This window comes from Cupressus sempervirens, chromosome 1 (genome assembly GCF_028749045.1).
Source record: "Cupressus sempervirens isolate cs-2001-9-10 chromosome 1, ASM2874904v1, whole genome shotgun sequence".
Lineage (NCBI taxonomy): Eukaryota > Viridiplantae > Streptophyta > Pinopsida > Cupressales > Cupressaceae > Cupressus > Cupressus sempervirens.
Window position 1 is genome coordinate 363,981,543 of NC_143118.1, and position 15,354 is coordinate 363,996,896.

General features: G+C 34.6%; 1 protein-coding gene across 2 annotated transcripts in view; it reads left to right on the forward strand.

Annotated features, from left to right (window-relative positions):
* LOC149577756 (actin protein 2/3 complex subunit-like protein) overlaps window positions 1-15,354 on the forward strand; it is a 166,797-nt gene that overhangs the window by 84,853 nt on the left and 66,590 nt on the right. For both annotated transcript variants that reach the window (XM_089825579.1, XM_089825589.1), the window contains one exon: window positions 10,563-10,751. In XM_089825579.1, coding sequence (XP_089681705.1) covers window positions 10,563-10,751 — 189 coding nt within the window. The remainder of the gene's footprint in view (window positions 1-10,562; window positions 10,752-15,354) is intronic.

Consider the following 15,354-nt stretch of genomic DNA (forward strand, 5'->3'; position numbering starts at 1 on the left):
CAAGGACATATACACTATATAGATGTAATAGACTCTTAACAAGGTCAATATCTTTTGCAAGATACTTTTGATTAGTGGATCATTTTGTGGGTACCATCCCCACCAGGGTTTTCCCTTGGCTAAGGTTTTCCTAGTTAACAAATAATGGTGTTATGAGTTGCATTGTATTATGATTATGTTTACTTTTCAGTTTGATCATTTATGCATGCTTAAAGATTGTTAATAATATCCATAGTTGGGCGAAAGTTTGTGGAACACTGATTCACTGCCTCCTCTTAGTATTCCTTATTTCTAATAGACAGACCATGTTGAGTTGGTTTCTCAAGTGATTGGGAAACTGTAGCAGTTAGAGGATTATGATTCATGGGATGAGGTTCCATGTATCTAGGCTGGAAGGCCTTGAGGTTCCATGTATCTAGGCTGGAAGGCCTTTATGCAGATATCTAAACTATAATATTTCTAGATAGATGGATGCTTGTTGAACCAAGGAGCATGACCCAATTTGCTACTAGGAGGTCAAAAGGTCGATATCAGATTCAAAGGGAGTCTGACACATCATAAGAGGCAATCTTGGATGAGGAGGTAAGAAGATTGGTATTAGATTCAAGGGGAGTCTGATAGTTAATCATAAGAAATCTTGGACCAAAAGGTCAATAGATTGATATTTGCTTAATTAGTTCTTCTCTATGAGGGAGAAGTTCGAGGTGAAATTTCTTGTAACGCTTTTTCCTCTGTGAGAGAGAAGTTTGGAGTGAAAGCCCTTGTTCCGCCCACTGACAATATCCATGTTGGATTCACCCTCTAATATTGTTCATGGTGGATATCAAAAGATTGATATCAGAGTCAGAGGGAGTCTAATAGTTCATCATAAGAAATCTTGGATGAAAGGTCAACAGATTGATATCTGCTTAAGTGGTTCTTCTCTGTGAGGGAGAAGTTTGAGGTGAAATTTCTTGTAATGCTTTCTTCTCTACGAGAGAGAAGTTTGAGGCAAAAGCCCTTGTTCCACCTTCTGGGAATATCCATGATGGATTCACCCTCTAATATGGTTCAGGGTGGATATCATGTGAGTTACTACATGATTTTGTAGAAACATCATGAGAGATGACAATCTTTCATTGATGATTTGATTGTGGTTACTATTGTAAGGTGATGATCTTAACAATAGTTTAACTTGCTGTCATGATGGATATCATTTGGTTGATGTCCATGGAGATCATGATAGTACATATCTCATAGATAATTCTTAAAGTTATCGCACTGAGATATGACATGGTGTATACTATGAGATGTAGTATTGGAGACACCATGTGCAGATATTTTCCTTGGTAGGCATCATGAGACTTGATGCCAGTGCACATATCGAAGATAATATAAGTATGATGAATGTCATATGGTTGATATTCTTGGTTGAATCATACTTGATGATACCGTAAGGTAGCAACTAAATTGTGTTGTTTTGTTTAAATCAAAATATCGTATCTAGATGATATTTCTTTCTCATTACTCAAGAGTACAATGTGTTCATCTTACGAGAAATCCTCCCTAGCTAAGAGGGAGTGTTAATGTTCTAGTTTCAGTCGTATTGATTTGATCAAGCGATAAACTCTTATGATTACCACTTAACCATGAGCAAATATCTTCTTTGGTAGACATCATGAGACGTGATGTCAATGTACATACGAAGGAATGCTATGAGTATGATTAATATCACATGGTTGATATTATTGGGCATATCATACTCATCATGTTACCGTGAGGTAACAATCGTACATTGTGTTGTTTTTTTGGATAGAAATCATCCTCCCTAGCTAAGAGGGAGTGCTAATGATTGTAGCTTCGATCAAATGAATCCAATCGATGAAATCAAATGTTTGAATGGCCTATTGGCCTTAAACATTTGATATCTATCCTACACTATTATTATCATGGAGCATTAGGATTATTGATAAAAAAGTAGATATATAATACACACACACACACATGTATGTATGTATATTAGATATTTGAGATATATTATACATATATATAATCATAATATTATTATCATATATTATAATCATGATAATACCTTGAGCAAATATTTTTGGTAATAACTAATGTTGGTTAAAATATTTAAGACACATGTCTCATAGTATCATATACATATTTATTGAGAAGGTAACTTGAAACATAGAGAAATAAAATAAGTGCTATTACAAGTTAGAATAGTGAGTTATAATATACGTTTAATGAGATCTTTAACACTTAGTTTAACTATCTAAGAATCAAGTGTAGATTGGTAGCATTATCTTATAAATGTCATTAATGAAATGAAGGTTGGTTTGTGATCCAAATTGTACATTTACAATGGTAAGCTCTTCTTTAAGGAGTATGGAATGCTAGTTCTGTATTGGTTAAAATATTATCATATATTATAATCATGATAATACCTTGAGCAAATATTTTTGGTAATAACTAATGTTGGTTAAAATATTTAAGACACATGTCTCATAGTATCATATACATATTTATTGAGAAGGTAACTTGAAACATAGAGAAATAAAATAAGTGCTATTACAAGTTAGAATAATCATTATTATCATATATTATAATCATGATAATACCTTGAGCAAATATTTTTGGTAATAACTAATGTTGGTTAAAATATTTAAGACACATGTCTCATAGTATCATATACATATTTATTGAGAAGGTAACTTGAAACATAGAGAAATAAAATAAGTGCTATTATCATATATTATAATCATGATATTACCTTGAGCAAATATTTTTGGTAATAACTAATGTTGGTTAAAATATTTAAGACACATGTCTCATAGTATCATATACATATTTATTGAGAAGGTAACTTGAAACATAGAGAAATAAAATAAGTGCTATTACAAGTTAGAATAGTGAGTTATAATATACGTTTAATGAGATCTTTAACACTTAGTTTAACTATCTAAGAATCAAGTGTAGATTGGTAGCATTATCATATATTATAATCATGATAATACCTTGAGCAAATATTTTTGGTAATAACTAATGTTGGTTAAAATATTTAAGACACATGTCTCATAGTATCATATACATATTTATTGAGAAGGTAACTTGAAACATAGAGAAATAAAATAAGTGCTATTACAAGTTAGAATAGTGAGTTATAATATACGTTTAATGAGATCTTTAACACTTAGTTTAACTATCTAAGAATCAAGTGTAGATTGGTAGCATTATCTTATAAATGTCATTAATGAAATGAAGGTTGGTTTGTGATCCAAATTGTACATTTACAATGGTAAGCTCTTCTTTAAGGAGTATGGAATGCTAGTTCTGTATTGCCTTGTCGTGAGGTAGGTGGCATGTCTAATCATCAAAGGAGATAGGTAGTGACTCCACTTTTGTTTGCAAAGGAGGGATATATAACTACCACCAAGATCAGATCTGTTGAACTTGATAAAACTTAACTTGATTAGTTGAAAACACAAGACACATTATATGCCATCTTTAGGAACGCAAACACTTAATCAAGCATGATAACTGCCAAGGGATAATTTTACAAACTAAGGTCTATAAGGGTTTTAAAGGTGCTGGGTAGATGAAGTCGCTCTTGTTCTTTACTTAGAGACATAGTTGAATTGATAATGGAACTCGTATAATTGCAATTTGTAAATTCAAACTTACTAAACCATTTTTTTTGACTTTGCAAAAAGTTCAAATTTAGTCAATGTAAAAAGGCTATTTGAGAAATTTTTTAAGATAAAGATTTCTTAAAAAATAATAATTTATGACTATATATGAAATTTTTGTTCTCCAATTTTAGTAACTAGAAACATTCCTATTATTTTAGTTTTATCAATATGGCCTTTTTCATACACAGTGGTCTATGTCCCATAGATCAATATGTAAACTTTATTAGACCGTGTTTGGTGTAGACTTACCAAAGTGTTTGATATGTATTCTGGATTGTAACAGATTGGTGTCTTCTTTCCGATAAACTTTCTATGTTCTTGCTGTAATAATATATTATCCTTATCTGAGATCAGTATGCCAAGTTTATCGATATGATTTGCAGACTCAGATTGAAACCAATATATATACATGTTGAAACATGACTTAATAGAGACATGACCCTATGTGTTCATGTCTCAACATGTACATACCGATTCATAATCATTTAAATTAACATTAACAGTATTAAATAAGACACGGGTTAAACCCAATAACGATGACAACCTTAATACAACGTAATGAAGCCACCTAATAATATAATCGGAGACTGTTTCAATAACGACTTTAATGGTCTGTTGGCAGGGAAATACTTGTTAGATATAGTATATATTAAACATCCAAGTGTATAAGGTTATACAGATAAAACATTATTGAAAATACTGCACTATTAAATTGATATATATATATATATATATATATATATATATATATATATATATATATATATATATATATATATTACTAGTTAAGGCAGATGTTTTAATACTCTTAACTGCTAACTTTATTAACACTCCCTCTTTAGCAACGAGGGATTTGAAACTTCTATATACAATTAAGTATGACTTGATTATATTTGATGAAATATAATATCCGGCAAAATCCGGTCTACATAACCGTAATAGCCAATTTTCATGGTGTCCGGCAAAATCCGGCCTATAACCATGATGGATATCAATGTATCCAGCAGGATCCAGCCTATAACAATCACACCAATAATTTTCATGATGTCCGGCAAGCTCCGACCTATAATCATGATGGATATCAATGTGTCCAGCAGAATCCGGCCCATAACAATGACACCAATAACCTTCAATACTTTTGGTATTTAAAGGTTGGTCATCTATTGATAAGATTGTCACCTTATAATAGAGACCTTTAGCAAAATATGAAAGATTGTCACCTTTCATCTAACAAGTTTGCAAACAATAATTTAATATAATATTCATGAATAAATTTACAAAAAAATGTAATTACATATTTGTCATACCAAGTTTAGATCTAAAATACTCTATTTTCACTCTTGCAAGAGGTTTACTGAAAATGTCAGCATTTTGATCATTTGTGTTAACATAGATCAGCTTGATCACATTCCTATCAACCATGTCTCTAATATATGTACACATTTTCTTTATTTTCAGACTTCATTATAGAATAATTCTCATATATATTAACTTCAGACCTGTAACTGTAGATCAGATATGCAATATCCCTGATATATGTATTACCTTCAGATCTGTAACTGTGGATCAGATATATAATACTCAGGATTGCTTGAGACAGATATTACTATTAATGAAATCGATAATTTAGAGGATGAGCAAGTATGCCCATATGAATGGGAGAGGTAATCGCATGTTCTGTTTGATGCTTTTCCAATCATCATTCACACGATATATATAATAAATGAAAGGTCTCCCCACATAGGGGCATGACCCTGAGACCTTTCATTTATTATATATATTGTGTGAATGATGATTGGAAAAGCATAGTAGGGTCATGACCCTATGTGGTCATTAGTTTGATTAATCTAGACATAATTGGGAGCCTTTACAAGCATCAGCCAAAACATAATTCAGGCCTTAGAACAATCGCAGTTTACATGAGATTATAATATGGATTGTTTTGAGATATTTGAATTGTAATGATTATTCGTTTTAGATTATATATACAGATAAAATTTATATACAAGCACAATCATTATAATTTTCTGCATAAATCAATCCAACGGATGCTATCTCATTAACACTATTGTGCCTAACCTCCAGAACAAGTCCTTGAGAATGTTTCAACTTTTCCACTTGTAATTCAGTGAGATCTTTGTCAAGATAAATCTTAGTGGAGAGAAGACAAGGTTTCCTCCTTGCCCTAAGAACTCGAAGACGATCGGTCAAAGAAAGTAACCAGACAAAGAGTTTGCTGTCATGGCCAACCAATGCTCTGTCAAGTGTGATATTTGTAATGTCTAGCTGATTGCTGTGAAAGGAGCGACCAACTGAAATGGGGTCGGCGGAGGAGGTAGGGAGACCTCGAACTCTTTGAGTGAGCTCGTGAGCCTGCCTAACCTGCTCATCTGTTAGTCTAGCCTGAACTAACTCCTCAACACTAGAGAGGGGTGTGGGATTGGTATTTCTGCAAAGGGAGGCCCACGTCTTGAGTTGCTATTCTGTTTCAGAAGTCGAGGACATTTGTTTGTTGTTCAGTTCAACCCTAAGTTGCCGATTCGGGTTCGGGGACGGGTTCGAGTTCGGGGTTTGGGTTCGTGGGTTCGGGCAATTTTTTTTTTCCCCATTTGGGTTCGTGGGTGGGTTCGTGAGTATACACACACACACACACACACACAGAAGAGAAACATGCATAGTTGCAAAACAAAGTCATTTCACAATATGAACAATTGTTGCTTGATCATTGATCAATGCCAAATGCCAAAAGGTTTTGGGTCCCTTCAAAATCTGTTTTTACCTGAATCTAAAAACATTAAATACTTGCTCATTAATCTATCTTCATGATTGTAAAGAAAATTATACATTGAATTACTAAATTGCAAAACATAGACTAGTTCATCAAATAATACATTGAATTAGTAAATTGCAAAACAAAGACTAGCTCATCAAATAATAAAGTTTGAAACATGATGATAGATGACAAATGTTTAGTAGTTTATAAATAATCATAGTATCAAATGCCCTTCAAGGGTCAAATGGATCATCATAAAATGAGGGATCAATGGCTTCATCCCCAACTGCAACTATATCTAGATCTTCATCATTGGAACCCAAATTGGTTCCACTAGTCCCATATGCTGCTATATCATCGTCCTTCTTGTTGACATAAGGGATTAGATGAGTGAAATGTTTTTTATTAAGTTCCTTTGAGAGTTACATAAGAAAACAATTAAAAAAACACACTCTTTAAAGTTGTTTTAGCCCTGGGTTCGCTGAGGGTTCGTCTGGGTTCGCTCCAACAAGGACCTGGACGAATCCACAGTCAAAACTAAGGACCCTGCCTGGACCCGCAGTGAACCCAAGGACGAATCCAGACCTGTGCGGACCCGGACCCGAATCCAGCAACATAGGTTCAACTTGTTTGTGTCTGATACTGTGAATTTCCTGAACTTGTTAGTTGTTGGAAACGACTTGTTGTTTGAGGTTTGCTGTCTTGGTAGCTAGAGTAGAAACGCCCTTCAATTGTGTGGTATTGGTGTCAACAAGTCGTTTCAAAGCAGCCACTGATGTAGAGAGAATGTGAATGGTTTCACGGAGGCACAAGTTCTTCGCTTCAAGCTTGGCCATATAGTCAATCAAATGCTGATAAGTGACAAATGTGGACAGATTTTGGGCGTCCATAATAGCAACCGACAAGGGAAGGATGCAACAAAACCAATGGGAGTGATGCTTAAAACAGCCAGCAAATGAGAGGGAGCCACACTTGACACACCCAAAAGCTTCTCTGTAAAATACAGTCTCATAACTCCTCAGAAGGTAGCTACTGTCATATTCTGTGCTTTTCAACACAAGCCCACAATAGTGTTGTATTGTAGTAGTTTAGAATAATGTTACAATATTCAGACTTGCGTTGGATTTGACAAGCTGGCTTTTGGCTCTGACTCAAACTTGGCAAATCAAAAACCCACGAAGTTCAAATATTTATATGGATGTAAAACTTTTTCATGTATCATTTAGTCAATTAACATCAAAGATACAATAATGGTACTTTGCACACATGTACAAGTTTGCATTGATCACATAAGTATCAATGTGAAGTTCTAAAGGAAATAAGTTAAACTAAAATTACAGAAGGTATAGATTATTTATTATCATCATGTTGAGCATTGTGTTCACGTTGAAGACTGTTGGTGGTATCTCCCTTGAAGTGGACTACGAGATTTCTCTCTCGAAGTGGCATATTGTTATCAAGTGTTTACAAAAAAATCATATCATAGTCTTCTGCTATGCAAATTATTTCATAACTGCTTCGCTTAATTATTTTTGTTCATAGTAGATTAGAAAGATCATTATGAATTTTTGGAATGATATCAACTGCACAATTGTTCAAATGTCATCATCTTTTAACTTTGTCAAATGGTTAGTTTAATAGTCATTTATTTTTTCAGTCTCTTACAAACCTTAAAACTGTTCTTTTATTGTTCTGGAGATGTCCAATTGATTAAAAGGAAAACATTTTATTTGTTGCAACCCTCACAAATTTGATACTGCTGTTTTAAATTTTTACTACTTGGTTCCAAGACTTTCTGATTATAGTCTGTGTTATGAGTCATGAAACTATTTTTTGGCAAATGTTTTAGTGAAATACTATTTCTAATATGCTTTAGAGGCAAATTGTTATGTTTTATACCTGCTACATGCGGGGGCCACCCTTAAACATCACACACTAAAGAGAAAATTAAGCTTGAAAAAAATAAGTCAACTTTGACTATTTAACACTTTTAGTCTTGGAATGAAGCTTAGTGTGTGATGTTTAAGCTTTCCGGCTACATGCAAGACATTTTTTTACTAGTCCATATTGATTGCCTTATTGGGAATCACCATTACAATTTTTTGGAACTCGAGATTGAAATACAATCTGAAAAACAAAAAACAATCATTAAAAAATGTTAACTTTTTACTCTATGGCTTAGCTGGCCATGGAAGATGGAAGAGTCCTGCACATAGGACTCTCTAAGTCTAGAGAGTCCATGGGCTCCATGAGTCTTGTAGGACTTTGCTAGGGCTCGGTCGAGCTAGAGTCTAGAGGCCAAAAAACTCTTCAAACTTGACTCAGCTCAAAACTCGTAGAGTCCTGCAACACTGGTTTAGAATGATTGTAATAGGTACGCAGAAGCCCACAACATGCACACCCAAAACCCACACTACAACGAACAAGAAATACAAGCCAAGACCAACCAAAAAGGCTGCAAAGAGTAGCAGACAATAGTGAGCTATAAAATTGGAGAGGAGACTGCAGTAAGAGACTACACCCAAGGACGGTCACCACCAAAGAATGCAACAGCGACAATCATCCTCAAACGTATGAAAGAGTGCGAGCTTGACCATAGGCAAGCAACACAGAGCTCCGCTAACAAAGTTGAGCACGACCAGGGTAGATTTCTTATCTCTCTATTATATAATAAATTATAAGATCTTTTCTGTGTTCAACTTGGGTGAAGGATGGTTTTTTTAATGTCATTGCAAAAATGTAAAATGAAGATGATGCTACTTTGCGGCCATCAGCTTGCATTCACCAATCTTCGTGGTCCAACATTTGGCAAACCAAAAGCGAGCATTGATAGAGCTACATTAGCTTAGAATAGCTCCGTTGAATGGTGGATGTATCATGGTAGGGATGCAACAGAGATGAGAATACATGTTGTTCATCTTCTTTTAGAGGTTGTCAGTTTCTTTGCTACAAAGAGGAATTGGTCCATGTATAACTTCCCAATTAGTCAAGAGGAACAACATTACCTGTAGACATTTAGAAAAGCTACTGGCTATTCATAGTACATTGTTGCTTTAGGATTGACAATCTATTATCGCCAGACTCCTACCTTTACTGGGATGTCAATCTTGAAGATCCTATGGAGATTGACGAGGATGACACCCCTCTAGGATTTATTGGGAGAAAGATCCTTATCTTGGCAATTGCTCAATTTTAAGTTCTTATTTTGATTTAGATTCCTAGACTTACCATGTGTTGTTTATGAACAACAATATATTTACTTATATATTGACATTATCATAATATCATTATTATGGACTTAAATTTTACTGTTTAATTTTTAGTTATAGACTTATAGTATGCCCACTGTTTACATTTCAATATTTTATGTCATTTCATGCTTGAAATTTGGAGCCTTTGGGCATTTTTGCTATTTGTATGCCACTTACGTACAATGAAAGCATTTGAATTTTGTTTTTTTGCTATGTATTAGGCTTCTAAAACTTCTATGATGAATAGTTTATTATTGTTATGGTATGCATTTTTAAAATCTCAATCTCTCTCTCTCTCTCTCTCTCTCTCTCTCTCTCTCTCTCTATCTCTTTTCTCTCTACATTCCCCTATTTTTAACGTCTGTCCTCTAAAAATTGACCCTAAAGAGTAGCCGTACTGGAAACACGTTCCACTGTCCCTTGCCCTCTGCATCCCTCAAGCTCTGTGGAGCTTAGCTAACCCCAATTTCATCTTGTGAAACAATATGCGCCTTATAATGTGCTCAATTTCTTCTTGTGAAGCAATATGCCTCATTTCATACACACTGAGAAACAAGATAGTTCTTGCTATGACATCATGGCACTATATCTAGCCCTTGATCCAGCTCTTGTCATGTGCCTCTGAAATATGATTCCACTTATAATTTGTATTTAGTTAAAGATGCATATGAATTTTATATTCATAGAATTTGTTATGCCAACTCTTGGTTTTCTCTTGTAGAATAAAGAATATTGAGCTTTCTGTAGCTTGCTCCAGATTTATCTCCACATTAAAGGTCTAGCATAATATGTTTTATCAGAACCTAAAATATTGATTGATTTACAAATGGGTAATGATATGGAATAGTTGTGATTTGGCAGGTCAAGAGCCATTTTAGTAACCTCTGATTTAGAGGAACTTACAGTTATGGTGATTCAATTCTTTTTAGAACGGCGACTTCATTGCCTTTTCAGCCTTATGAAAGAATGCCTGGCTATAATTGTGAGATTCTTTACAGATGAACAATGGTTTGCCAGCTTGCAGAGGATTTCATTTTCTCTCCGTCGCAGGTTCTTTTACATTTGCTTTATCTAAATTCACTTCTTGATGGTTTCTATGCACTCAATTATATTATTAAAGAGAACAAGCAAGTGAACGAATTTCTTCATTTCAAAGCATCCAAAATGATTTAGAAAGCTGTCATAATGTAGCCACAATTGTACTGATTGTGTTTATGGCTTATATATCTATGCTAGAAGTTCTTGCTTAAGGAAGGGTGTTTAAAACCAAGAACTATTACTTGCTAAGGCAGGACTATAGATACCGTGATAGAATCCATTGACAAACAGTTTAAAGTAACGAAATCCTTTGCATATTTGACCCATTGATTCTGGAACCTGAAGCGTTTTGCATATCTAACCCTTTGTTTCTGTCAACCTGTGATTTGGAAGCTTCATTAGAAGACTTGCATATAGCATTCATGTATCTCGAGTGTATTCTCTCTCTCTCTCTCTCTCACACACACACACACACACACGCGCACACACACACACACACACACACACACACACACACATTTATCTAACAAATATCCGTTAAATGTATCGATCTGTTGAAGTGTACCACTTATTATGTCAAACATATTCATGTATGGATGGATTACTATTATCAACAAAAGCAAATAAAGACAGTACAACTTTTAAGCCAAATAAATAATCCAATATAATCTTTGTTGATTAGTCTGATTTTCTTAATATGGTTTAGCAACAACAGCAAATAAAGACAGTACACAAAGATTAATGCACAGGATGTAATGTGGAAACCCAGGGTGGGAAAAACCACCAATGTACGACTGCTAGGAGCTACTGTCCTAATCCAGTCTTTTAAATCTCTAGTCCAGTTACAATTTAAGGCCTCCAGTCCTAAGGAGCATCAACTTCTTTCCTCAGAGCTACAACTCTATAAATTCTGAACACCCACAACTCAAATGAGCATCAACTCATTTCCACTCAGTTTTCTTTAATAAGTTTGATGTCTCTTTACAGATCACCTTGTTCACATATGACTGAATTATGTTAATGTTGCATTTTCAGTCGGATTGATTTGATCAAGACATAAACTGTCATGATTACCAGTTAATCATTAGTATCTCTGATTAATAATCTTTAGATAATTCATATGGTTTATATTCTTGGGTATACCATACTCCTGATGTTACTGTGAGGTAATAGTAGTACACTGTTGTTTATTTGGATAGAACTCATCCTCGCTAGCTAAGAGGAAATGATTGCAGCTTTGGTCGGACGATTCCAATCAATGAAATTTAAATGTTTGAATAGCTTATCGGCCTTAAACATTTGATATCTATCCTTCACTATTATCATCATGGAGCATTATTATTATTGATAATAAATTATTGTGTATGTGTGTGTGTGCGTATAATCTCTCTCTCTCTCTATATATATATATAATATTTATGTGTACCATATATATGAGATATATTCTACATATTATAATCATGATAATACATTGAGAAAATCTTATTTGTGATATATGTTAGAGTAATAGCAATGTGAGTTAAGATATTAACAAGAGGCATGTCTCTCTGGGAGACATGCCTCTTTATATCATATACATATTCATTGAAAGAGTAACTTGAAAAACTTAAAATAAGTGAAAAGTAAAGTTACACCAGTAAATATATAAATTCGATCAAACCTTAACATGGTATCAGAGCAACTATGAACTCTTGGGATAAGAGATTTGAGGAAAAATAGTATCCATTTTGGTCTAAATATTAATAATAAATTTGACCTTCCTTAGTCTGAGTAATGGACATGTCTATTAATGGTAACCAAATATTTTAATAGCTTCCACCTAATGTCATCGAGCTCCAGTGGGGAGTTTCAGTGCGTGGGGGAGAGTAAGAAGTACTTCAAACACTATTCTTTGATGGGTCAAGGCTAGATATCTTGGGAATTCATTCTTGACAGGTAATAAGTTACAAAGGGATAGTAAAGATACGGAGGCACCCTTCACAGAAGGCGTAGATGATTAAAGTATTGTCATTGATGTCAAAGCTCCATAGTCGAGATTGTTGAAAATAATATCCTTATGGACCAAGGCATTTATAACAGAGGAAAATGCATGTATGGTAGAAATGTTTAAGAAGGCAGCAACCATATAGATTAGTATGAAGACTCAAAGATTTCCATCATTAATACAATCCTATCTAATACAAGAATTCATGATATTGATAAATATCAGTTCAGATATATAAAGAAGAGTAGAACATTGCTTGAATAAATTGAAAAGAATATGACAAGTGTGGTGTTATGAAGTGATGGCCATGTTACATAATATACAGCAACATTATAAGAAGCAGCGATGATCTTGACTATTGGAAAGAGAGAATACCACTATGTTTAGTGCCAAAATAGAGAGTGAGTCATATATTCGGATATGGAAGATACACAGAGTTCGCATGAATAGACACGGCAACATGTAACATGATAAAGATGTCTATCTCCATTAGAAGGTCAACAAAAGCAATGGAAATTTATGGAGGAGGGAAATGACTTATTTGAGGTGTATTTGTTTCATCTATTGAGCAACAATGGGCAAATGAGAACATCTACAGCAAACAAAGACCCAGGGATGACTAGCACAGTTGAGAGACATGAATATCTGACAATCAAATATTTTATTATGCAGCGATTTAATAAGATTTGGTCAAACAGCGATAGATAGACAACGTGGCGAATGCCATTGAATTAGTCTGTAAAACATACAGAGTCAAAGGAGATCACTTTAATCAACCTCATGAAAAGTGGAGACTATTAGAATGGTCAAACCCTATAATCGAATGACTCTTTCATAAATATGACAGCGATGAAACATATTCAGTGTTCAGTTGATTAGAAGCTGCAATGGAGTATATAACTAATACTATGCATCTACAATAAGGAATGGGCGATAAGCAAAGGAAGGTGAGACAGTTGAATTCACCCGGAGAAAGATATTCAGCGATTACTCAAATAATCATGTATGCTTGATGTCAAAAACAAACTGGCACAAAATGAATTTGTCTGAAAGTACAGACAGTGATGATGATGGGAATCTTCAGGCATTCGGAGATGATTTAATATATATCACAACATCAGCGAATATATTGTGCAAATTTATCAACAACATGCCAAATATTGATAAGGAAATTCATGTTAAATACTTCATTCCATGAGTGGACATGGAAGACCAGTATGAAGCAGATTATATTTGTTTATAGATAGAACTCGATAAAAGATATACATCAGAGTTGAGCACAAGGTAAATGACAATGTTATGCAGAAGCGACAAGAATATTATATAAACAGAGGAGTTCCCCAAAGGATTGAAGACGATGCAGCAATAATATGGCTACATGGTTGTGCCAATGAATAACTTGACATATCGTTCATAAACAGTGACTCTTTCAAAGCAATCAAGATCAATGTGGGACAACAGTTATCAGGAGGTTTGAGTATTCATGAAATAAAATAGTGACTTTCAGATTGGCAATGAATGAGACAGTGATGTTTGCATTCAGTGACAAGACAAAGACAAACAAGTTCAAATAAACAATATTGTAGGATATTTGTAGCAACAAGCAAGCAATTACGAGAATCTTGGAAGTTTTAAAGTCATAAAGGATGTCGATGCTGTTTCGTATATGTCAAGACAAGAGAGAGGAATTAAGCAATGAAGCGGAGAAGAGGTGATGTGAGAAAGGGCTCCGCAGAAAATGTCGGTGGTGTTGACGATACATATACGAAATAAGTCTCTTGTTTTTGAACACTGTTATACCTAACCCCCCAATTGTGTAGGATGTCACTAAGGTGCAGGTGGATGGCTACTAGTGCGGCAAGTAGGAGGTCACTGAGGAGATCTGGCAGATGGCTGGCAATGAGCTGTGGGAGAGAATCTATGCCCTGGAGGAAAGAATATATCTCTTGACTAAATTAACTGTCAAGGTGACGCATGCTGCTGCTACTACGTTGCATTTGCTAAAGGTCCAGGAGGGTGATCTGACCAAGGAGGACTCCGGGATGCTGTTCAACTTCCTTGCGGAAGACTGGGCTAAAATCCTCGTGGGGGGGAAGGATGCCAAGAAGCCTTAGGGCTCTTTCCTCTTGGCTCTTGATGTGTTTTTTTTTTTTTTTTTCTCTGCTGGTTGTTGAACTTTGCTGGGTTTAAGGCGCTATTGCCTTTGTTTTTATGCTTTCTTAGATTTAGTAGTTCTAGTACAGGCAATAGTTGTGTTATGCTTGTTGATACTTTCATCGTTGTGCTTCTGAACAATGTTTTTGTGTTAAAAGTGGTAGGGGGTAATTTTGGTTGGTGGTAATCTGCTGGTGGTTCACCAGTTTGTCTGTTTTATGGGCCAGCCCCCTTGATTTTGGCTGCTTTTCAATTCAGAAAAAGTCTCTTGTTGGCATCAAGAATTAATAAGGGTATCATATGAATGCCATACATGCAAATGCTTTAGTGTAATGATCATCAGTTTCGAATAATTAATCAAATAATCATTCAAATACAGGGATGAATTTAATCATGCGATTAATGAAGAGATGCGACTAAAGTGAAGATTGTCTTAAGAATTTTTTGAAGGTGTGATTAGAGGTGGTTAAATAAATT